Source organism: Eschrichtius robustus, chromosome 1, assembly GCF_028021215.1.
Source record: "Eschrichtius robustus isolate mEscRob2 chromosome 1, mEscRob2.pri, whole genome shotgun sequence".
In the NCBI taxonomy this organism is placed as follows: domain Eukaryota; kingdom Metazoa; phylum Chordata; class Mammalia; order Artiodactyla; family Eschrichtiidae; genus Eschrichtius; species Eschrichtius robustus.
Window position 1 is genome coordinate 76,495,422 of NC_090824.1, and position 25,806 is coordinate 76,521,227.

Sequence of the window (25,806 nt, forward strand, 5' to 3'; positions counted from 1 at the left end):
CCTCCCTCCCTAAGATTCACACGGGCTCTGTCACAGCCCTCCACGTGCTGCCTGAGTTGCTGGTGTCAGCTTCAAAGGACAGAGATGTTAAACTGTGGGAGAGACCCAGTATGCAGCTCGTAAGTGTGTGTGTGTGTGTGTGTGTGTGTGTGTGTGTGTGTAAGGAGGGCTAAAGGGATGTCATAGAGCAAACTTGGGGTAAGAAAGGGCAAAAGATCAAGATTGTTTTCTTCTGTCCTTCTTGCAATAATGTGCAACTAACCTGTTTCTAAACAAAAGTCATTGGTGTGAGACAAATAAGTTAGTAAGGAGGCCCTAGGCTTGTAGCCCACATCTCCCGTTTTTGTTCCCATCGTAGCTGGGCCTGTTCCGATGTGAAGGGGCAGTGAGCTGCCTGGAACCTTGGCTGGGTCCTAACTCTACCCTGCAGCTCGCAGTGGGAGACACGCAGGGCAATGTATACTTTCTGTCCTGGGAATGAAGATCACTGCTCAGGGCAAAGAGACCGCTTGTGCTAGAGATGCAAAGCCTGAAGACACCAGTGGCTACGTTCTTGATACAATTATATAAATAAAAGGTCGGAAAATCTCACATGCAGTCCTGCCTGTGTTCTTATGTGGATTTGGACCAAGAGGGAAGAATATGGATGTTCTTATGTTTCTTTTCTGATTTAACATTAATCCTTACTAGAACTGCAAGAAAGTGAACCAGATCTTTAGTATTCTTTGAAATTATGCTTTAGAATTCTTGTGTCATTTTCTGGCCCCAGGACCGAAAGTTATGACTCCTACCAGGAGGAGGAATGAAAGTGATGTTGACCAGCACTTAGTTTGAACAGAAATCTGAAGACCTCTCACTTGTTCAAGGAAGAGCAAGAGAAGGAAGAATGAGTCACTTGTGCCCTGGTCAGGGTATTTGCAAAGAACTGGGATAGAACCAGGACAACACTAGGTTCCTGTCACAGAAACAGCCCCATCTACTCAGAGCCAACTGCCCAGGTGAGAGGTGAGAAGCCAGGGCACTGAGAGCAGAACGTGTCTTCTGGCTTTCACAGCCTCTGGCAGGGCAGCGGCAGCCACTTGACTTGGAAGCATTAGTCGGTATAGTAATTTGCATTCTTGGAGGAGATCACAAAAGGGTATCCCTCTCAAATTGAAGTTCATAAAGATAAAATGAGTTGAAGGGTGGAACAATGCCTACACAGGGACTTGCTGTGGACTGTGACCGTCTTATTTTCCTATAATTCTATTTTATGGGAGAGGAAGTTCCCTGAGGCCCTTTCTTTCTAAGGGTTAAGGAAGAGTTAAGGGTCTTCGGTGTCCAAGCAGTCAAGGACTTGTGTCTGATAAGCCAGAGCTATTACAGGATTTTATCCTGGGTTGGTAGCGTTCTCTCAAGAGACATATCACTGCACTCTGGTCTAGAGTTTTCTGGATTTAGGGAGTTGAGGGGTACTCAGTTTTATTCTTACTTTGCCCTGATTCCAGATTTTACGTGGAGAAATCACCTGAAGGACTTTATCTTATTTCTACCAATGCCTCATATTCTCTCTCAGCCTGAGGATAAAGACATAAGGAATGCCATCAGCTAGTAAGTTTTAATCATAGGTCATGCTTCTATCTTTTCTCACATGCCTCATGCAAGGGCTCTAAGTATACCTTCTAGATTACCTGCTCTACATGAACCTTGTGACTAGAAGTCCAAGTTAAGGTAATTTGAAACTTACGATTCATAATACTACCCAGAAATGCTACAGAGAACCATGGCACAGCGTCATCCTGGAAGTCACTGGTTTCAATTTTTTGCCTTTTGTTCCCCTGAAAGCATGGGCCAAGGACAGGAGGAAGCCCTAGATGTCTGTCTGCCATGCTCTAAAAATTCTACAAAGGCACCCCAGCTGAGGATGGAGGAGTGGGGCTGGAGAAAGTAAAGCCTACCTTGTTCAGTAGACTCAGCTTTGTTTACCAGGTCCGCCTGAAGGGAGTGAACTTTCTTATCTTGGAGATACACAGCCAAAGTATAATTGCTGTATAATCTTCTTCTGTATAATCTTCGCTCAGAAGTATAATCTTCTGAGCGAAGAACAGGTTCTAGGTGACAGTAAATATGTCCCCAAGGGAGTTGAAGGGAAAATCAATTTAGGTTTTACGTTAAATATTTTCTGAGTTCTTATCATTAAACAGTTTCAGTGTCTCCCAGTGCCTGGATGAGTTCAATTATAGTCACTGGATTATAGGATCATAGGACATTGGAGCAGTCTTTTCTTCTTCAACCCACAAAAGCACCTTTTTCATGTGTCAGTTTTTAACATCTGTTTTTACACATCTATGCACAGTTTGGGTTTTTTTGTTTGTTTGTTTGTTTTGGCCATGCCATGCGGCTTGTGGGATCTCAGTTCCCCGACCAGGGACTGAACCTGGGCCACAGCAGTGAAAGCCCAGAATCCTAACCACTAGGCCATCGGGGAACTCTCACCACAATTTGTTTTTGAAATCTAGAACATATCTATTCAAAGTTTGGTTTGTGGACCAGTGCTATTCCACAAATTCTTGATGGTTCATTTTCCTGGTACTTCATTTTTATTATATTTTACGAAAGTATTGTTCCATGACAGGTCAGAAATTTGTTTTAACAAGACTGCTTCCCTTTCCCCATCTGTAAAATAGGCAGAATAATATTGCCTATTTTTTAGGGATGTTGTGAGGATTAAATGAGTTAAAACATGTGAAACACTTAGAACAGTAGTTGACACTTACATGGTAAATGTTCAGGAAGTGCTCGACCGTTCTTTTCCTTATCCACTAGTGCAAGTATCACCTTGTTATTCTTTCTCAAAAATGTCTTGGTTATTGGTATATATTTAATCAGTCAGATGAAATCTGGACTCAATTTTTCAGTTAAAATATATATATATATATATGGGGAACTGACAGAATTTTTAAAAAAGAAAAAAAAAACCCCACTTGTTGGCTCTAAATCTACCTGGAAATAAAACATATCACTTCCACTCATATTTTATATACGTGGGCAAAGCAAGTCACATGGCTCTGCCTACTGTCAAAGGGGAGGGAAGTGTCATCCTACCATGTATCTGGAAGAACTAGGAACCAGATACACAGTTATACCCTCAAAGAACCTGTGTTGATGCTTTTCCAGTAGAATGGCTCTTAGTCCTTTTTTAAAAAAGATCAGTTAAGATTTACACAGAATATTCCCACATACCCTTCACCCAGCTTCCTCTAGTGTTAACATCTTACATAACCAAAAAATTAACATTGGTACAATATTATTAACTACATAAGTGATTCGATTTCCTCAGTTTTCCCACTAATATCTTCATTTTGTTCCAGGGTCCAATCCAGAATACCACATTGCATTTAGGCATCATGGCTCCTTAGTCTAATCCTTCAACTGTGACACTTTCTCAGACTTTCCATAGTCTTGACATTCTTGGAGATTTCTGGTCAGGTGTTTTGTAGAATATCCCTCAGTTTGGCTTTGTCTGCTGTCTTCTCATGAACAGACTGAAATTATGAATTTAAAGGAAGAATACAAGAGATGATGTGCCCTTCTTGTTACATCATATCAAAAGCAATGATATCAACATGACTTACTACTAGTGGTGTTAACCTTGATCACTTGTAAGGTTGAGGTGATGTTTGCCAGGTTTTTCTTACTGTACCTTCTCCATATTGTTTGTTAGAAGCAAGTCATTAAGTCTAGCTCACACTCAAGGGGAAGGGGATTAAACCTCTAAGAGGGAGATATATCAAAGAATTTGTGGTAATCACCACAAAATCAATAAATTTTGAGGTAAGTTTTTTTAGACTATGCAAGTATTCTGTTTTCACTGACTTTTTAATATTCATCCATCAATCTTGCCTGAGCAATTATTACTGTGATTTTCTAATGATGATTTTCTATTTCCCTCAGCCCTTCTATATTAATTGAAATTCTTGTAAAAGGAATGTTTATCCCCTCTTCCCCACTTATTTATATATTGAGTCATTCACATATCAGTATGGACTCATGAATATCTATTTTACTGTTTGGGAGCCTGTTGCATTTTATTACTTAAACTTCATAGTATGTATATTTCAATGCAACTTTTTTTGGCCACTATTTATAAAGGAAAAATATATATCACAAAAATTCAGTATAGCATTTTTAATTGAGATATAATTCATTTTCACCTTTTTTTTTTTTTTTCTGGCTACACTGCACAGTATGCGGGATCTTAGTTCCCTGACCAGGGATCAAACTCGTTCCCCCTGACCAGGGATCAGACTCGTTCCCCCTTCCCCGGAGCCTTAAGCACTGGACTAGTGGTGTTAGGGGAGTCCTGTTTTTCACCCTGTAATTCAGTGGTTTTTAGTATATTCCAACACTGCAACTATCACCATTAATTCCAGAACATTTTTATTACCTCCAAAAGAAACATTGTACCGAATCACTCCCCTCTCACCCCTTCCTCCAGCCACTGGCAATTGCTAATCTACTTTTCATCTCTATGGATTTGCCTATTCAAGACATTTTATATAAATGGAATCATACAATATGTGGCCTTTTGTGTGGCTTCTTTCACTTAGCATGTTTTCAAGGTTCATTTGGTAGCATGTATCAATACTTTATTCCATTTTATAATAATAAACAATACAATAATAATAATACAATATAACAATAAATAATACAATAATATTCCATTGTATAGATACACCATATTGTGTTCATCCATTCATCAATTGATAGAAATTCTGGTTGTTTCCACTTTTTGGCTATTATTATGTTGCTATCATCAGTCACGTACAAGTTTTTGTGTAAACATTTCTTTTCAATTCTCTTTACATACCTAAGATCAGGATTAGTAGATCACATGGTAACTGTATGTTTTAACTATTTGAGGAACTGCCAAACTATTCTCCAAAGAAGCTGAGCCATTTTACATTCTCACCAGTAACATGTGAGTTTTCTAATTTGTCCTCATTTTCACCAATACTTGTTATTCTTGGTCTTTTTAATTGCAGCCCTGCTAGTGTTTGTCAAGTGGTATCTTGTGATTTTGATTTGTTTCCTTAATATTTAATGATGTTGAGCATCTTTTCACGTGCCTGTTATTGGGCATTTGTATTTCTTTGGAGAAATTTCTATTCAGATTCTTTGGTTGGTTTTTAACTGGGTTATTTATCTTTTTTTTTATAAATTTATTTTTTATTTATTTTTTTGGCTGCGTTGGGTCTTTGTTGCTGCGTGTGGGCTTTCTCTAGTTGCGGCGAGCGGGGGCTACTCTTCGTTGCGGTGCGCGGGCTTCTCATTGCAGTGGCTTCTCTTGTTGCAGAGCAGGGGCTCTAGGCATGCAGGCTTCAGTAGTTGTGGCGCATGGGCTCAGTAGTTGTGGCTCGTGGGCACTAGAGCGCAGGCTCAGTACTTGTGGCGCACAGGCTTAGTTGCTCCACGGCATGTGGGATTTTCCCGGACCGGGGCTCGAACCCGTGTCCCCTGCATTGGCAGGCGGATTCTTAACCACTGTGCCATCAGGGAAAGCCCCTATTTATCTTTTTATTGTTGAATTGTAAGAGTTCTTTATATATTCTGGATACTAGATCCTTATCATGTTATGATTTGCAAATATTTTCTCCCATTCTATAGGTTGTCTTTTCACTTTCTTGATAGTGTCCTTTTTTCTTCTTCCCCTAGTATATCTATTTATTTATTTATAATTAATTATTTTTTTGGCTGCATTGGGTCTTTGTTGCGGCATGCGGAATATTTTGTTGCATCATGTGGCCTCTTTGTTTCAGCGTGCGGGCTTCTCTCTAGTTGTGGTGTGCAGGTTTTCTCTAGTTGTGGCACACTGGTTCCAGAGTGCGTGGGCTCTGTAGTTTGCGGCATGTGGGCTCTCTAGTTGAGGAGCATGGGCTCAGTAGTTGTGGCACGCGGGCTTAGTTGCCCTGCACCATGTGGGATCTTAGTTCCCCGACCAAGGTTCGAACCCGTGTCCCCTGCATTGGAAGGTGGATTCTTTACCATTGGACCACCAGGGAAGTCCCGATAGTGTCCTTTGATTAACAAAAGTTTCAAATTTTGATGAACACTATTACTTTCTTTGGTTGATTGTGCTGTTGGTGTCATATCTCAGAAACTATTGCCTAATCCAAGGTCACAAGATTTCCATCTGTGTTTTCTAAGAGTTTTATAGTTTTAGCTCTTACATTTAAGTCTTTGACACACTTTGAGTTAATTTTTGCATGTAGTGTGAGGTAGTATTCCAAATTGATTACTTTGCATGTGGATATCCAAGTTGTCTTGGCACCATTTATTGAAAAAGCTATTCTTTCCCCCTTTTAGTAGCCCTGGCATCCTCGTTGAAAATCAGTTGACCATAGATACATGTATTTATTTCACAACTCTCCAATTTTATTGATCTATATATAATCTTTATGCCAGTACCACACTTTCTTGATTACTACAGCTTTGTAGTAAGTTTTGAAATCAGAAAGTGAGTCCTCCAACCTTTTCTTTTTCAAGATTGTTTTGGCTATTCAAGATCACTTTGCAATCTCATATGAATTTTAGGTTTGTCTTGTTCATTTGTGCAAAAAGGCTGTTGGAATTTTGACCAGAATTGCGCTCAATCTGTAGATCACTTTGGGGAGTATTGCCATCTTAGATGGCAATGGATTAAATCTTAGATGGCATGGATTAAATTTTCCAATCCATGAACACGGAGTGTATTTCCACCTATTTGGGTCTTCTTACATTTCTTTCAATAATGTATTGTCATTTTCAGTGTACAAGTTTTGTGATTTAAATCTGCTCCTAATTATTTTTTTGATGCTATTATAAAGGGATTTTAATTTCCTTTTCAGATTATTCATTGCTAGTGTATAGAAATACAATTGATTTTTGTGTATTGATCTTGTATCCCGCAACCTTGTTGAACTTATTATCTCTAATTTCTTTTTGCATGTATTGTTTAGGGCTTTATATATATATTAGATCATGTAATCTAATATATATATATACATTAGATCATGTAATCTAATCTATATATATATTAGATCATATAATCTAATATATGTATATTAGATCATGTAATCTGCCAATATAGTATTTCCTCTTCCTTTTCAATATGGATGCCTTTTCCTCTCTATTCCTTATCTAATTACTGTGCCCAGAATCCAGTACAATGCTGAATGGAAGTGGTGAGAGCAGATATCCTGGTCTTGTTCCTGATCTTTGGGGAAAAACTTTCAGTCTTTTTGCGGTTTTTCATAGACATCCTTTATTAGGTTGAAGAAGATCCTTTCCATTCTTAGTTTGTTGAATGTTTATCGTGAAAGGGTGTTGAATTTTGCCAAGTGCTTTTTCTGCATCTAATGAGATGGTCATGTGACTTTTGCCCTACATTTGGCAAAAGTCACAACCATCAATTTTGGTTGATTTTCGTATGTTGAACCAAACTTGCATTTCTGCAGTAAATCTCATTTGGTCATGCTGTATAATCCTTTTTTATGGTTTGCTGGTTTAGGCTTGATAGTATTTTATTTTTGTATCTACATTCTTTTTTTTTTTTTTTTTGGCTGAGCTGGGTCTTCATTGCAGCATGTGGGCTCTTCATTGTGGGCTTCTCTCTCTAGTTGCAGCATGCGGGCTTCTCTAGTTGTGGCACACGAGCTCCAGAGTGCACGGGCTCAGTAGTTGCGGCACGCAGGCTCTCTAGTCATGGCACGCAGGTTTAGTTGCCCTGCGGCATGTGGGATCTTAGTTCCTCACGCAGGGATCAAACCCATGTCCCCTGCATTGGAAGGTGGATTCTTGACTACTTGATCACCAGAGAAGTCCCTGTATCTACATTCTTTTTTTTTTTTTTTTTAATAAATGTATTTATTTATTTTTGGCTGTGTTGGGCCTTCATTGCTGCACGTGGGCTTTCTCTAGTTGTGGTGAGCAGGGGCTACTCTTCGTTGTAGTGCGCAGGCTTCTCATTGCAGTGGCTTCTCGTTGCAGAGCATGGGCTCTAGGCGTGTGGGCTTCAGTAGTTGTGGCACACGGGCTCAGTAGTTGTGGCTTACGGGCTTAGTTGCTCTGCGGCATGTGGGATCTTCCTGGACCAGGGCTTGAACCTGTGACCCCTGCATTGGCAGGAAGATTATTAACCACTGCACCTGTATCTACATTCTTACAGGATACTGGTCTATAATTTTCTTGTGATATCTTTATCTGGGTTTAGTTTTATACGGCCTTATAGAATGAGTTGGGAAGTATTCCCTTCTCTTACATTTTTTTGAAGTGTATAGTCTAGTTTTAACAGCAGCATAGTATTTCAATGAGAGAATATATTTAACTAGTTCCTTATTTATGGGTTTCTTGGCATATAACAATTCTGCAGTGACATCATCTATGTAAACATGTACATCTGTAATTTTTAGGTCAAAGGGTGTATACATTTAAAATTTTTGATAGATATTGGTAATCTGGTCTCTAAAAAGTTACAAGCTATTGTCTTCATTTAAATAACCTTCATTGTTACTAAGGAAGTATGTTGTATGTGTGTGTTTATCTGTGTTGCATGTGTTTACAAATAGTCAAGAAGACTCTGGATCTGTTTTAGACTTTGGTACTTCTTAGATGGAGTGGGGTACATCAAAATCATTCTCCTTCTCTCTCTTCCTCCCTGAGATATATTTAGGCTTAGTGACAGTCCTCCAAGTGCTTCCCAAAATTTTGGACATCTGCTGAGACCTAGGATGCTAAGTGGTGGGAGACCTGGTCTGCAGGTGGTAAACAGGGGAAAAAGGCAAGTGAGAAGATTTGTATGGGAAACAATTCAGTCTTTGCTGCATCTGCCCTTCCTATAATACCACCCAAAAAACTCCAGTTTGCAGAAAAACTGTATTAAATGGGGAAAAACCTTAACCTCCATTAGTCTCCCTCAATGCACAGAGGCTATTCTGCTGTGAAAGAACAGAACAGGATCCTGAATAACCTGCAGCTAGCTGTGGCATACGCAGAGAAGCTATATTTTCTGTCCTGGAAATAAAGATACACTAACATCAGAAGAAATATGTGCTTGCAGAAGTAAAACCCGAAGAAGCCAGTGGAAGATTTGTACTGTCTTTATTACAGAAAATATGAGAAAATCTAAAGTACAACGTTGCCTGTTTTCTTGCTTGAAGATCATATTTTCTCTGGTTTGTTTAATATCAACATTCACCACAGCTGCAGGAAATTAAATCGAACCTTTAGAAGGTATCGCATATGGACCTGGTTGGGGTTATAGACAATAAATTCGTTGTAGTTGAGGGTATAACCCTCTGGATTCAGAATTCCTGTGTCACTTGCTGGTCCTAAGGGCACTGTACTCCCATTCCTGCCAAATGGAAGAATGTGTGTCAACATCTGCCTCTGGTTCAGAAGTTTGTATAGAGAAAGTAGAGAGTCTTATCTGGCCAAAAGGAGTTTTCTGACCCTCCAGGCTCTGAGTACTTACAAGGTGATGGCGCACGTAGGACTGGGAGCCATCTTGCCTAGCCCCTTGGTGCTGTGTTTGCCCTGAAGTAATCCTTCTGCCTCTGGATTGGCCCCTAGTAGCTCATTACACTGACCTAGAGCTACCTGCAAAGAAAAGGATCTTTAAATGACCACATCCTACTGAAATGAATGGCTCTAAAGCCAAACAGAAAACTCCATCAGTACTTTCTTCTCCTACTCCAGCAGAAGAATCGAATGCAGTGGAAATTGCACTTGGCTTCCCTCTCAGGTTCTCCCAGGTGAACCTCTTGGTTCTGTGGCTGAACTTTTCTCTTTGGAAAAATAGGAACTAATAATAAACTAGAAATCACGGATGTGTTCCTGCCTTACCTCTGACAGGAGCAGCAGTCCAGTATCCTTTAGGCGAGTGGCAAAGCAGTAATTGGCACTCTTGGAAGACATGTCAGCAAAGTAGATTCCTTTTCCAAACTGAAACATATAAATAAAAAACAAGGTCAACTGCCAAAGCCATTGTGTTAGAAGGGAGGCTCATACCACTGACCCTGTGTTCTATTATCTTAAACACAATATAGACCCTTCTCCATTTCCCCTCACAATTCTGTTCCAAGAGATGGCAGAAGCATCAATGAATCTCTGCTTTCTGGGGAGAAAGGAGGGATATCCTTAGGAATTTAAGAAAGGAAGGTCATAGTCAATGCCAGGTCACCACCTAATCCTAATCTAGGAAAAAAAAATATGGGGGGGGAAAAGGACTGAGAAAATTGTATTCTTTTTCCTTGTACCTACCTCCAGGGTTCAATTTCTACTCACCATGTAACCTGTGATGGGAGCCTCAGGTGGGGCGATTCGAAGCCCGTGGCTCAGGATTCCCACCCAGTTACTCAGCCTGGAACCATGCCATAGCAGCATCCTAAGGAAAAGCCAATATTATTGTACTCTGTCTTGCTCTCCTGCAAACATAGGCCATAAGCATAAAAAAACACCAACAGCTGTCTCCGCTATCCTTCTCTATAAGTTCCATAACTGCACTTCAGGCAAGGGAATGTCTTCCCAAACCCAAAGCTAAATGGAGACCTGTTATGAAGGTCCTCTCTGAAGGCTTCTTTCTCACCCTCCTTCTCTACTTCAAAAACATCCAGCAAGGTCATGGTATAGTCACTGTGTGTGGAAGCATGCGTAGACTGTAGGTACTGGGAAATCACCTGTGAAGAAGAATGAAAGAAATGGCTGATGCAGACTATAAGAGACCACGGTGAGCTGAAGAACCTCAGGGCTTCTGGTATAAATTGGCCTAAGTGGTCTCACAAGGGCAGCTAGAAAGAGCCCTACCTTCCCAATTCCTAGTAAAAAGAAGTTCTGCCCTAAAGTTTTCTCTTAACCAGAAGTAGTCAGAGAACAGGAGGATGGGGAAGGGTGGATCATTTATTTTGTTATGAAAATAAATGATCATTTTTCTTACTTTGAACTCATAACTCTCATGGTCTAAAGGGTGCAAAGCACAATGTAGTTTTCTATAGTGTTGGTCCAGTGGGTGTTCTGGGCTTTGCAGTTCTGTCTTCACCAGTTTAATGGCAATTTCAATGTCTCCCAAAGCCTGACAAGATGAGACAGAAAATCAGTGTGGGAGAAACCTGGGACAAGAGATGTAATACTTCCCAATCCACACATATCTCACCTCTAGTAGCTGTACTTTGTCTGACAGTTCTTTCTCTGTCCGGATTAATGGAGGGGTACGGAGTCTAGGACAGAGATATAACCAATAATTAGTTCTCTGATGTGTGGCCAAAAGGCACATGACTAAAAATAACAGACTAAAGATAGGTCCTTTAGAAAATAGGTATAAGAAACTGGGGTTTTCCATTTGATAGAGGTCTGTAAGAGATTTTAAATTCCAAAAATATAGAGATATTATGCATATACTCTGAGTAGGATAAAATGAACAAACTATATAGATTTTGACATTTGGGACTAGAGTTAAAATTCCTTTTTATGGGAACTTTTTAAAAATAAGATGTATTGACATCAATAAGGAATAGTTTGGATGAAGTCCTATCTAGAAGCAGAAATATACCTATTGACCACTCGGGGTTATTTCTAGGTCACAGGCTTCTATAAAGCAATAGAGGAATAAAAATAAAAGTAAGCACCAGAATGCAGAATCAACAAAGATAAAATGTATTTTATATACCTAACATCATTTGAGTTCACAGAAATGGTGTGTGTTATTGTCACCTTAAAGAATAGGAAACAGGGTGATATGCCTGAAGGTGTTTTACATGTTGGTTGGATAGCTAGACCCACTCTCTCTTGAGTTGGTAACTTCCACTTTGTCAGAGAATATGGTTGTAACCAGGCCAGGAGATCACATCCCATACTCATAAGCTGATTAAATAGGCTATCTATAAATCATTTTGGCTCTACAGCTATTCAAGATGATCATTTCCTTAGAAATGAAAAATTAAAAAGATTATAGTTGCTGCTGAGTGATGTAGGGGATATGGTTGGGCAGAAGACCAAAGTGAAGTAACAGCACAGGCCTTACCCAAAGTCATGTGGGATTCTGGTGTAGAATTCATTGCATGCTTCCACGAGAGCTCGTCCATGCTGGCCAGCCCGAATACAATCCTCAATCTTCTTAAGAGATTGGTAACCTGCCTTGATTTGTGCCACTGTCAGCTTCCCTGCAGACCCAGCCAGAGATCAGACTCCACAACTAGGGTCCCAGCCTGTAAACTATATTTGTGTCCCAGCCCAACAAAGACTCTCACCTTTCAACTTTCAAAATTGTTCTTCCTCCCCTCACACAACCTCTCACCCCAAATCTCTGTTTCTTTATTCAGTAATATCAGCAAGCTTTAAATCATGATGGTGATAAAATATCCTGGTAAAGGAACTAAAATATGAAGTGAGAATGTAGGACAGAATCTGAAGTCCTACCAAGTGGGGCTTTCTTGGTATCATATTTCATTTCTACCATCATCTCTTCCATGGCCTGGACATTACAGATCAACTTTATCAGCTCCTGTACACGAAGATCTAGCTGTGACTCTGGTTTCAAGGGGGATTTGAGAGATTCACCTTTATTTGTTTCCTCTTCACTCTACAGCAAAAAAAAAAAGTCATAAAATCTGAAAGGATCTATTTTACGCTCCCTGCAAGGACTGGCTCTACAATATTCCTGGCAGGTCAACATCAGCCTCTGCTTGAACACAGGCCCACTCCATTATTAACCTAGTTAGAGAACTCAGTGTGACTTTCACCTTCTAGTCCTACTTCTGCTTCCCATAGTTAAACACTCAGAGTAAGTCTAAAAGGCCCTCCAAATACGATGTCATTAAGTATGTAAAGAAGCTATTGTATCTCAAATCTTCTCACCTTAAAAAGACTGGTTTTCCATTTTTCAGATATGTGACGGTTTTCAGGACAGATCCTTTTAGCATCCTGGTTATAACTCAGCATTCAAAATTAATTTTTTTTTTCTTTTTTAAACTGTGGTATATAACTAGAAGTGAAGGCAACTTTAAATGTAGTTTTATCAGTTTGACTATTTATTACTCCTCTCTTGATTCATAATATTAAACTTCTGGAAACAGGACCTAAGATTTTATAAGAACCTTAGTAAATAACAGAGACTAGGACCTCATCTAAGTCACTCTGCTAGACTTCACCCTGCTTAAGAGGAAACAGTTCTTCCCTAAACGTATAGTCAGGGTTTACCTGAGTATTGGTGGTATAGTCCATTTGTAGCATATCATATTTTCCAGGCACCTTCTCAAACTTCTCACGATCCTCCCAATTATTTTTTGTTTTGTCAAGGAATCTGTAAAGTTCAAGGTGGTGAGAAAATCTTACAAACAAGGGTCTACTACTAGGGATGGGCTTACAATTATTTCCTAAGAACATCTCCAAACTTTTTATTTCCTGTGACATCAATTTTCCATAAATCTGGATTCTGAATTAGGACCCTGAATGGACAGAAAAGCTCTAGAGACAAAGGGAACAAAAAAAATGGGAAAAAAGGACCCTTGAGCTTCCCAAAGGCCCCAAACATCACAAAAGTCATTGAGACTTAAGACAAAAAATCCCTATCCAATCCTTTTCTCTGAAAGAAACATCTCCAGAGACTCCAGAAAGTTTTTCATATCATAGTAAAATAATTTTTCAAACTGTAGCTGAATAGTCTCATCTCATTTTTCCCAAATTTCCTAAATTGTTGGTCATATGCTGAATATATTAGCTTCTTCTGTTTTTAGTCAATTTTACAGTTCCAGGTGATTTAATCACTAACTAAGGATGCAATTTGGTGTTCCAATCATACAGTGTCACAGTGGAAAGACATTATCATTTAGGCCAAATCACACTTACTATAAAATTCTTAAAGAAGAGATATCCAAGAAGAAGAAGGATATTTTTTGTACTCATTTCTTAGCACTCACTTCTTTTGAAAGATTTCCTTGGCCTTGCTGAGGTCCCCAGAACAAGCCACCAAGCTGTGCTGCCCCATTTTCCCAACTGCAAAGTAAATGCCACATGTAAGATGGTTCTCTGCCCCACAACCCAAGAACAGTTCTCTGAGAGCAACAAGCCAGCTCTCTAAGGTCTCTCCGCTTAGCATCTGACAAATGGGCAGGAAGGGAAGAAGGAAAAGGTGAAAGGGCTTAGGGAACCGATCCTGTTGCCTCTGAACAGCACTAGCAGCCCAATTGCAGGAGAGTTCTCAGCCTCAACAGGCTGCTAGTAGTTTTTCCGATGGGAACTTGCAAATGAGGATGCTGGCCACACCCCAATTTCAAGCAGCACAGTTTGATTCCTAAGCCTCTGACAGGTTATAGAAACTCCACTTCACCAATTTAAACCCAGAGGATCCTTTGGCTACTCACTTAGTTGCTTCTGGCTTTCTGAATAATAATTCATCAAATCCACAATAAAAGTCATTACCTCGGCCCCATCTCATCCAAACACTGAAGTTCCTCTGGGCATCATCTTCTAACAGCTGGATCAGATAATACTTGTTGTTGTTGAACTGGAGATTGGTCTACGATGATAGAAATATGAACATAAAAGGACAGAAGTTTACAAAGGGAAGCCACATAAACCAATGACTCTTCCTTGGTCACAGGTACCAGTAATTGCCATGAGGAGAGGACAGCAAGGGACAAGAAAATCAGGTTCATGTAAGAGTAAGGATATAAGAAAGGAGGAAAAGGGTTTCTATATTAAACTTTGAGTTCCTAGGAATTAAAGGCTGGAAGCTTCCTAAAACCTCTAACCAACCTCAAATATCATCACTTCCCTCCATAGATGTTTCCGAGGCCATATGTATTTTCCAGCTCCCAATCCATTCCCAATAATTATTTTCCAAATGAAAACAATTTTGATGCCCCAAAGATCTGTAACTATTATGCTTGTTTGTTTAGACAGCTTATTCTTCAACAGTTCCACTTACAGCTCTGGTTTGTCAGCTGCAGCAATCTGACAATGAGCTGAGAGCAGGACGTTAGGAGGGAAGGGAGGATAGGCAGAAACCACTGCCACATGTGTCCCGTACCTAATGTGACCTGAGCTGGAGACATTCAGAGAAAATGTGACTAGTATCTAAAAAGCAGTGTCCTGTGAGTAACTTGCTCTGAGTGAAGAGAGTGAGCAGTCCACGATAAGGAACAGCAGCTTGTGCTGTAAGGCCAAGCCCTTGTCATCACGGCAGTCTTCTTTGTTAAGTGTGTTTCCTGTTCCTACCTCCTGTCTGCTCACATTATAAAGTCGCAGATGGTAGAACAAAAAGGGGCCTTAGGATCTTTTCTATCTGCTCATGATATTTTAACTGAAAAAAGTGGTAATAAAAGAATACCAGGTAGCTGTTAAAAGTATATACGATAGATCAATCAATTCAAATATGAAGACATATTCAGGAAATACAATAACCAGGCATGTGTAGTATCTATCCAAAACAACAAAAATAAACAGAGAGAAAAAAGATTAAAAAGAAAAAAATTGGATATCAGCATCATGGTGGAGAAAAGATGCTCCCTTCATCTCTCCCCTTCAATCTACAACCAGTAAAAAAATCCACAACTCAGCAAAGGTGCCTCTGTCTTACACTCCAGGATGCCAGAGAATTCCACACATCTGTACATCTAAAGGTGGGTGGACTGGGACACATAAAGGAGGTGGAACCGGGGCAGCAGTGGAGGCGGTGCCTGCGATTCCGCGCCCCCAGAGAACCTGGCGGCAGCAGGTGAGGCGGTGCACAGGACTCTGGCGTCCCGGCTGCAGTGGTGCCGGCAGCCACAGGTAACTGGGCAGCAGTGACAGGGGAGCCATGGAGGGCCCATGACTCTGGCCCCGGCACCTTCACCCTCAGTGGCAGCTCCCGGCTGAACACAACAATACCAGACAACGCAGAGGCACTGGCGACCCGGCTCCCTGCGCCTTTTCCTGTGACTTAGGAGATCCCAGATGAACGGAGGCTCCTGCCATCCTGGTGCCCCAGGTGGTGACGCCAGTGACAGCAGCAGCAGCAAAGCACCAGTGACCTTAGAGGCACAACAGTGATAAGGAGGGCACCGGGTGACCCCTGACAGAGGTGGTGGAGGGTGGAAAGTGCTCTCAAATATAACTAGAGACAGGTCCGATAAGAGAAACCAAAAACTTGTGTTACAGCGCCACCTACTGGAAAACAAAAGAAAGGCCTCTAATTTCTAACCTGTTGAATCCTCAGAATCAAGATTTTAAAAAAAGCTTTACCTAAAGAAGAGCGGTGTTTGCTACTTCAGACATACTGGCAGAGAAGCAACTCATCAAACACCGTGAAGAACCACAGTTACAGTGTATCATGAAAATAAAATGACAATTTTCCAGAAACCAAACTTACAGTCACGGAATATTGTGATCTAACTGATAGAGAATACAAAATAGCTGTCATGAAGAAGCTCAATGAGCTAAAAGAAAACTCAGAAAGGCAGTTCAATGAGCTCAGGAATAAAATTAATGAACAGAAGGAACACTTTTCTGAAGAGATTAAAACTATAAAAGAACCAAGCAGAAAGAAATAATAGCTGAGAACTTCCCAAACCTGGGGAAGAAAATTGATAGACCACTCCATGAAGCTAAGAGAGCATCTAATTCCCTCAACAGAAAAAGATTTTCTCCAGGACACATTAAGACTGTCAAAAGTCAATGATAAAAGAAGAGTTTTAAAGGCAGCCAGTGAAAAAAGTATGATCACCTATAAAGGAATGCCCATTAGGCTATCAGCAGATTTTTCAGAAGAAACTCTAGAGGAGTGGAATGACATTCTCAAGATACTGAAAGATAAAAACTGTTAGCCAAGAATACTCTACCTAGCAAAGTTATCATTCAGATATGAAGGAGAAAAAAGGCTTTCCCAAACAAACAAAAGTTGAGAGAGTTCATCACCACTACACCTACTTTACAAGAAATGTTGAAAGGGGCTCTTCTACTTGATAGAAAAAGGCAAAGGTACACAAAACTTTGAGTAAGGTGATAAACAGAATCAGAAAATTGCAACTCTATCAGAATAGGTTTAAACAGCATAAAGGTTAAAGGGAAAAAAAGCAGAAAAAACAACTATAGCTACTTCGATTTGGTAACAAACTTACAACATAAAAAGGGATAATTTGAGACAACAAATACATAAAAGGGGAAGAGGAAGAGGATGGAAGCCATATAGTCAAATGAAGATGCTATCAGCAGAAAAAGGACTATTTTATCTAAGAGACGTTTATACAAACCTCATGATAACCACAGAACATAAATCTAGAGCAGAGGCACTAAACATTAAAAAAAAGGAAACTGAGAAAAACATCATAGAAAACCACCAAACCAAACTGGCAAACAGAAACACAAGGAAAAAGAAACAATGGAGATATAGAACAACCAGAAAACAAAAGATGAAATGGCAATACTAAGTCTTCGTCTATCAATAATCATCCTAAATGTAAATGTATTGAATTCACCAATCAGAAGACACAGAGTGGGGCTTCCCTGGTGGCACAGTGGTTAAGAATTCGTCCTGCAGGGGATACAGGTTCGAGCCCTGGTCCGGGAAGATCCCACATGCTGTGGAGCAACTAAGCCCGCGAGCCACAACTACTGAGCCCACATGCCACAACTACTGAAGCCCACACGCCTAGAGCCCATGCTCCACAAGAGAAGCCACCACAATGAGAAGCCCGCGCACCGCAACGAAGAGTAGCCCCCACTCGCCACAACTAGAGAAAGCCCGCACGCAGCAACGAAGACCCAATGCAGCCAAAAAATAAAATAAATAAATTTAAAAACACACAAAAAAACCCCACAAAAGACACAGTGGCTGGATGGATTAAAAAATAAGATCCACCTATATGCTGCCCCCAGGAGACTCAGCTCAGCTCTAGAGACAAACAGGCTCAAAGTGAAGGGATGGAAGATGATACTCCAAGCAAATGGCAGCCAAAAGAAAGCGGGTATAATTAATACTCATATCAGGCAAAATAGACTTCAAGAAAAAAAGTTAACAAGAGACAAAGATGGACATTACATAATGATAAAGGGGACAATTCATTAAGAAGACAAGTTTTTCAATATATGTACACCTAATTCAGGAGCACCAAAATATATAAAGCAATTATTAACAGACCTAAAGGAAGAAATTGACAGCAACATAATAATAGTTGGGGACTTTTAACACCCAAATTACATCAATGGATAGATCATCCAGATAGAAAGTTAACAAGGGAACAGCAGCCTTGAATGAAACATTAGATCAGATAGATTTGTACAGAACATTGCATCTAAGTGCAGCAGAATACACATTCTTCTCAAGTGCGCAAGGAACTTTCTCAAAAATAGATCATATTGATATGTTGAGGTACAAAACAGGTCTCAATAAATATAAGAAGACTGAAATCGTATCAAAAATCTTTTCTGATCACATGGCATGAAACTACTACAACAATGTAGAAATCAACTACAAGAAGAAAGCTGGAAAAATCACAAATATGTGGAGACTGAACAACATGCTACTAAACAACATGCTACTGAACAACTATTGGGTCAACAAAGAAATCAAAGGAGAAATTAAAAATACTAAAGATGAAATGAAAATAAGACATACCAAAATCTATGGGATGCAGCAAAAGTGGTATTAAAAGGGAAATTTAAAGCAATACAGGCCTACCTCAAGAAACAAGAAAAATCCTGAATAAACAATCTAACCTCACACCTAAGGGAACCAGAAAAAGAGCAAATGAAGCCCAAAGTCAGCAGAAGGAAGGAAATAATAAAGATCAGAGTAGGAATAAATGAAATAGAGACTAAAAAAGACAATAGTAAAGATCAATGAAACTAACAGCTGGTTCTTTGAAAAGATAAACAAAATTGACAAACTTTTAGCTAGACTCAGAAAAAAAAGAGATAAGGCTCTGATAAATAAAATCAGAAACGAAAGAGGGGAAATAACAATGAGTACCACAGAAATACAAAGGATTATAAAAGAATATTATTGGGGCTTCCCTGGTGGCACAGTGGTTGAGAATCTGCCTGCCAATGCAGGGGACACGGGTTCGAGCCCTGGTCTGGGAAGATCCCACATGCCACGGAGCAACTGGGCCCGTGAGCCACAACTACTGAGCCTGCGCGCCTGGAGCCTGTGCTCCGCAACAAGAGAGGCCACGACGGTGAGAGGCCCGCGCACCGCGATGAAGAGTGGCCCCCGCTTGACGCAACTGGAGAAAGCCCTCGCACAGAAACGAAGACCCAACACAGCCAAAAATAATAAAAAATAAATAAATAAATTAATTAATTAATTATTAAAAGAATATTATGACTAGCTATATGCCAACAACTGGACAACCTAGAAGAAATGGACAAATCTTAGAATCATACAACCTTCCAAGACTAAATCATAAAGAAATAGAAAATGTGAATAGACCAAACTCTAGTAAAGAGATTGAAATAGTAATTAAAAAACCTCCCCCAAAGCAAAACATTACCCTGATACCAAAACCAGACAAGGACAACACAAAAAAGAAAATTAGAGGCCCATGTCTCTGATGAGCATAGAGAACTGTATGGTGACAGATGGGAACTAAATTTTCGGTGGTGAGCCCCCTGTAGTGCACACAGAAGTAGAAATCTAATGTTGTACATGTGAAACTTATATAATGTTATAAACCAATGTTACCTCAATAAAAAGTAAATTTAAAAAAAGAAATAAATAAATTTAACTACATAAAAATGTAAAACTTCAGTAAGGGCAAAAAGTATACCATAAGGAAAATCAAAAGGCAAATGACAAATTTGGAAAATATATAAGCAATTTATATTATAGACAAAGGACTATCCTCCACATTATATAAAGTTCCTCAAAGCCCATAAGAAAAAAGACCAACAACCTATCAGAAAATGTGCAAAATGATATGAACAGAGGGTTCATAGGTTCAATAAAAGACATAAAATCTGCTAAAAGATCTGCTTTTCATAGAGGACTCCACTATCAGGTAGAGTGCACTAGGGCTGAGTACTTGGGAGTATGAACCCCTAGGGGCTCATATAAGGGATTTCAGAATTAAAGATTTGGGCACTGGGACACTGTCAACAATAATTATCAAGAAGAAATTCTCATAAATAAAATAGTTTCTTCCCTTACCTGATTTAGCATGACATCATAGACATCATTTCCTTCACAGTATACATGGGCCTAGAGAGAAAAGAAAAAAATTGACCATTTGTACAGTCACAGCCCTGATGAGATCCTAAGCGAGGCTCTAAATTTTCTTATGCCTCGAGATAGTATTCTCCCACTCTACCAACATGCATCTTCCAGGGAAAGAAATGCAAAAGTACGTTCTTCTACACATAAACTGTCATTCCTATGATGAAAACATGTTGCCTTTTTGTAATTACAGAAATACAAATCAGTCTAACTCAGTTAAAGGAAACCTGTTCCAGAGGAAGCCTTTCTTCTGTATTCTTCAAATCATTTTCCCCTTCATCAGTAACTCATGCCATACATACCAGGGCAGTTTCTCATTAGAACATTGATAATGATACAATTTTCTAACTGAGAAAGAGAATGAGGTGTGGAAAGCTGATGACGACTCCATAAGTTAACCATGCTAAAAAACACCCTGATGATTACCCCCAAACCCCACCCCTGCCATCACTCAGCCTTGGAGAGAGTTAATCACTAGTAATATTTTGGAGAGCATTCCTAAAATGGATACTAGCAATGTTCCAGACAGGAATCCCAATAACAAACGAACAACTGCTCCCTGAGAAATCAATGGGAGTCTCTCACCTTCCCCACCTTGGCTGTGCACTCTGGGTCCACTGGAGCTTTGCCCTTTAACAGCAAGGTCTTCACAGACTCTGAGGAAAGACAGATATGTACCACATCTACTTGTATGGGAATCAAAAATATCTGTCATGGTTAGACAGAAACCTGTCATAATTAACTTTGCCCTTCCCAAGCACTCCTGATCTGTCCAGGTCTCAATTCATCTCAAATACAGGAAACTGAAGATTTTGAGAAAGTAGGTTAGTCCTGTGGTATGCCCAAAAGATAGAAAGTTAATTATACCTTCAAGAAAGGAAGAAATAAGAGTTGAAAAAACAAGATTACCCCCCCCACCCCCGCCGACCCTCACCCCTCCCAGAGACGCCCTTGCTGGCCCAGGTGCTCCCTGGCCTACTATGTATGTCGGGGAGCTGACCTTGCTTGTCTTCCGTCCTGTCATTATCAGCCTTTCCTCCAGCCACAGGCTCCTTTTTCATCTTCTGGCATTTTCGAATTTTCTTCGCAGGTGGAGGGTTTTCTGTAGCTGTTTTGCCATTATTAACTCTTTCAGCTTCATTCAGTGATACAGAATGGGCAAGAAGCATGGGCAAAGAAGCAAAAGAAAGAATGAGTACACACTGAATATGATGCTACTTTGAAAAAACATCTTTTTAAAGAAATAGATTGAGATGGTTTTGTAAATTTACAAAGGAATAATAACTGCCACACCACTGTTCTTGAAAACAGTGTGAGTTCCTGAATTGCTATTCTAGCCACATAAAACTAAACAAAGCAAAATGGAGCCTTGAGGTCCTTGTGAGCTCATGGCCTGAGGCATGAGTCTCATAGCCTGCTTATCTCTTCTGTTTACTTGTGCCCCAATACCACCCAAATATCTATCCTCAAACTACCTAAGGTTCTATGAGATAATGGTTACTAGAGTGCTCTGGAGTCTGTGCCTAACTTAGAGCCCAGCCCTGTCTCTTCCAGCTGTGGAATCGTGTAGAAGTTATTTCATCTCTTTGTACGTCGGTTGCCCCAACTGATAAATCCAGAGGAAGACAACACAGTACCGAATTTGTGGGATGGACCTATGCACGTAAGAACACAATACACAGAGTATGATATCTCATCATAAGTCAGTTCTAAGAGTTGCATTTTATTATCTCTGAAACTGGGATGCATTTTACCATGGATGACTTATAAGTAGTGAATCATGTTTTAATTGGAAGCGTTTCTCCTTGCTTAGTGGTACATAAAACAATGATGCACCTTACAATTAATTTTTTTTAACTGGATGACATTAGGTATTTAAGATAGTGCCGTCACTAAGTTAGTTGTTACAGGTCAACAAGCTGTCATACACAGTTCTGTAATCCCAAAAGCTCTGAGAACAGAAAATTTCAAAGTTCGGTACCAAGACAAGGGCTGGTTCAGGCGGCGATGGAAGTAGGAAGGGCTATAGCAGAGGGCACCGTTCCTTTTCCGACTTCCCGCCCTCCAGCCTTCTGCCCCCCACAATGCACTCCTAACCTCGCGCCCGGCCGCCGCCTGTCCCCCGCCGCCGCCGAGCTGCCATGGAGCCAGAACGCTGACGTCATCAACCCTCTCCCAGGTATCGCCGGCGCAGTCAAAAGGCGGGAGCACGCAGCGCGCGTGCGTCCCAGCGAGGAGTTGCCAGGGGAGGTGCACTCCGCAGTATTTGCATGTCGCAATGTGTTGCGGGAAGTCACCATAACCGACAAATGTCTTTAGGTTTGGGAGCTTTATAAATGCAGCTTGAACTAAACTTTCGGTATAGGGCGGAGGGAAGCTCATCGATGGGGCCACGAGCTGAGTGCGTGTAGTCACTCCGTCGCATGTCCCTTGGGAAGGTCTGAGACTAGGGCCAAAAGCGGCCCTAACAGGGCTCTCCCTGAGCTTCGGGGAGGTGAGTTCCCAGAGAACGGGGCTCCGCGCGAGGGCAGACTGGGCAGGAGATGCCATCGACCCCGCCCTTTGGGAGGGGCCTGGCGGATGCCTCCCTAGCCGGAGCTTGGAACAGACTCACGGCCAGCGAAGTGAGTTCAATGGCTGAGGTGAGGTACCTCGTATGGGGGCCTCATAACCCAATTCAGACTACTCTCCCCCCCGTCCTCTTTTAGGCTGTGGAAGGTCTGAGTAAGCAGACGTTTAGGGATGCAAGGGGCGTGGAAGCTACAGAGAATGCTAATGAACTCGGAAGACCTGGTCAAGTGAACCTTAGAAAAGTTGGGTACCGCCACCCTGCTGGGAGCATAGCCCTGAAGCCTTGTCTCAGACCCTCTGAATTAAAAACTGGGAGTCTGCATTTTTAACAAGAACAACCAGTGCATTGGTGATTTTCATGTAGATTATAGATATTTATTCATTACTTCAGCACATTTATTGGACACCTTGGTGGGTTCTGGGGATATGGTAGTTTAGCCAAAATAGACATGGTTCATGTCTTCATGGACCTTAGAGTCTAGTTGGGGACAGACATTAATCAAGCAATTACACAAGCAAAAGTACAGCAGCAACAAGCGCTATAAGAAATATACAGTACTAAGGGAAGTTCTAATGGGAGAACAAACTGGGGAACTCATCACTAGGGAAATGACAGGAGTTGAGCTGTATCAGAAGAATCAGTAAGTAAAGAGGAGAGACACGGAGTGGCTGGAGCAATGAAAGCGGGAAGTGTGGTGTGAGATGAGCTGGAGAGGCAGCCAGGGCCCACAGCAAGCCAGGCTTTCCAGGTCAAGGCTAGAATTGTGATTTGTTCTAATACGGATGTGTGTGTGTGTGTGTGTGTGTGTGTGAACTACAGATGGATTAAGGACTGACATTCAAAAATAAAACTTGAAAACTCTTAGGTAGAAAATACACGTAAAAGACATAGAGAACAGACTTGTGGTTGCCAAGGGGAAGAGAGGTGGGGGAGGGAAGGATTGGGAGTTTGCCATTAGCAGATGCAAACTAATACATATAGGACGGATAAACAACAAAGTCCTATGGTATATAGCACAGGGAACATTATATTCAATATGCTGTGATAAACCATAATGGAAAAGAACATGAAAAAATATGTATCTATAACTGAGTCACTTTGCTGTACAGCAGAAATTAACACAACATTGTAAATCAGCTATACCTCAGTAAAATTTAAAGAAAATACACATAAATATCTTTTAGACCTTGAGGGAAGGGACAGGCTTCTAAAGACACAAACGTCGTTGAGTATGAGAAAATATTGATAAATTTGATTATATTAAAATTGAGAAATTTTGGTCACCAAAACATGTAAAGTTTAGAAAGAAGAAAATAAATTTTTCTCATTATTTGCATGTGGTTTGATTATGGATAAAAAATCCAGAAGAAACTGGGGGATACATTTTTTAACTCAATAAGGAAGCTTAGCAAGGCTGCTAGAAAGTAACATGTAAGAGTAAATTTTATCTTTATGAAAGAGCTTCAAACAAGGAGAAACAGAATTTTTAGGAAAGATACCACTTATAATAACATAAAAGCATATCAAGTACTTAGGAATAAATCTAACAAAATGTAAGTGTTCAACAAATGTTTGTTGGATTGGATGGGATTGGTTAATCTGTTTCCAAGATATGTCAAAGCCTGTTGCATCTGACTTAATTATGGCACAAACAAGCTAGACTGGTCTAAAAGGCATTAATTTGGAAATAGGAAGACAATAAAAATCAAAGTTTATTAAAAATAGTTAATACTGAGTAGAGCTTTCTTTGTGTACTAGACATTGAGCTAAGTGCTCTCTACATGCATAACCTCATTTAATCTTTATAATGATAATAGCTAGAATTTATTTAGTGCTTACTATGCTATGAGCTTTACATATATTATTTAATTCTCACAACAACCCTACAGGGTAGGTATTATTACTATCTCCATTTTACAGTTGAGGAAATTGAACTTTAGAAAAATGTAAGTAATTTATTCAAGGTCACACGGTGTATTGGTTTGCTAGGGCTGCCATAACTAAGAAGTACAGACTGGGTTGCTCAAGCAGCAAAAATTTATTTTCTCAAAATTCTGAAGGCTGTAAGTCCAAGATAAAGGTGTCGGCAGTGTGGGTTTCTTTCTTCCTTAAAATTAATTAATTAATTAATTATTGGCTGCGTTGGGTCTTCGTTGCTGCGCGCGGGCTTTTCTCTAGTTGTGGCGAGTGGGGGGTACCCTCCGTTGTGGTGCGCGGGCGGTGCTTTCTCTTGTTGCGGGGCATGGGCTCTAGGCGCGTGGGCTTCAGTAGTTGTGGCTCGCGGGCTCTAGAGTGCAGAGCTCAGTAGTGGTGCACGGGCTTTGTTGCTCCCCGGCATTTAGGATCTTCACCCGTGTCCTCTGCATTGGCAGGCGGATTCTCAACCACTGCGCCAGCAGGGAAGCCCCAGTGTGGCTTTCTTATAAATCCTTTCTCCTGGATTGCAGGTGGATGTCTTCTTCCAGTATCTTTCCTGCTAAGCCTGTTAACTTGAATATTACCCTGATGGTAAGTTCTAACTTGAGTAGATCTAGACTGTTTATAATGAAACCTGTCACCTTGCATAAATTAACCATGTTAAGGTCACAAAGGATACGAAATTATCCCAAAGGAATGAAAATTCTTTGCAGTAGGTCCAACTAAACAAGAATGTGTGTAAATAGCTCGAATTAGCCCATGTTTGCTTGTGCGAAGTATGTTAAAAGGAAACTTGATTTAAAAAGTTTAATCTAAAAACAGTGCAAGTAGCATCATTGGTCCTTAAAGAGACAAGTAGGTGAAGGGGGGGGGGTTGCATCATTTCAGCACCTTTTAAGGTAAAGGAGGAGGGAATCATCATTAGCCAATCAGGCTCTGAGGCCACTTCTCAAAGCTACTTCCTGTCTCTCCACCTTCTCTCTTTCCTTTTGGTGGTGGGCAGGTGAGTGTTCACTTAATTTTGCTTCCTAATTGTTTTGAATTTCTCTTCAATTTGAGCCATTGTATCCTGGTGGCAGGCCTTTATTTCAAGCCAGCCTTGGAGTGTGGG

At 40.5% G+C, this 25,806-nt stretch overlaps 2 protein-coding genes across 4 annotated transcripts in view; one reads left to right on the forward strand and one right to left on the reverse strand.

Moving 5' to 3' along the window:
* The window catches only part of TEP1 (telomerase associated protein 1), a 40,406-nt gene extending 39,815 nt beyond the window's left edge, over nucleotides 1-591 (forward strand). For 2 of the 3 annotated variants that reach the window (XM_068548544.1, XM_068548554.1), the window contains exons 54-55: nucleotides 15-119; nucleotides 359-591. In XM_068548544.1, coding sequence (XP_068404645.1) covers nucleotides 15-119; nucleotides 359-481 — 228 coding nt within the window. In that variant the 3' untranslated portion in view covers nucleotides 482-591. Of the gene's footprint in view, nucleotides 1-14; nucleotides 120-358 lie in introns of those variants that run through there. The other variant, XR_011074529.1, reaches the window with a different exon arrangement.
* Nucleotides 592-9,100: 8,509 nt separating this feature from the next.
* On the reverse strand, nucleotides 9,101-22,411 carry PARP2 (poly(ADP-ribose) polymerase 2). Its single transcript, XM_068548574.1, has 16 exons — nucleotides 22,304-22,411; nucleotides 21,207-21,341; nucleotides 20,792-20,862; nucleotides 20,141-20,191; nucleotides 14,431-14,527; nucleotides 13,929-14,004; nucleotides 13,210-13,312; nucleotides 12,430-12,592; nucleotides 12,035-12,173; nucleotides 11,168-11,231; nucleotides 10,952-11,086; nucleotides 10,567-10,694; nucleotides 10,303-10,402; nucleotides 9,862-9,960; nucleotides 9,491-9,615; nucleotides 9,101-9,370 (listed from the first exon to the last, which is right to left on the reverse strand). Exons 1-16 carry the CDS (start codon nucleotides 22,347-22,349, stop codon nucleotides 9,211-9,213), a joined length of 1,692 nt encoding a protein of 563 aa, XP_068404675.1. The 5' UTR covers nucleotides 22,350-22,411; the 3' UTR covers nucleotides 9,101-9,210.
* Between the last annotated feature and the right edge of the window lie 3,395 nt (nucleotides 22,412-25,806).

Bases quoted from the DNA above. Each gene is read 5' to 3' on its own strand.
- PARP2 (XM_068548574.1), bottom strand. From the start codon at position 22,349: ATGGCAGCTCGGCGGCGGCGGGGGACAGGCGGCGGCCGGGCGCGAG. The intron at 21,342-22,303 runs GTTAGGAGTGCA...CACTGAATGAAG, and splicing joins AGGCGGCGGCCGGGCGCGAG to CTGAAAGAGTTAATAATGGC. The intron at 10,695-10,951 runs GTAAGAAAAATG...TCTTCTTCACAG, and splicing joins ATGAGAGTTATGAGTTCAAA to GTGATTTCCCAGTACCTACA.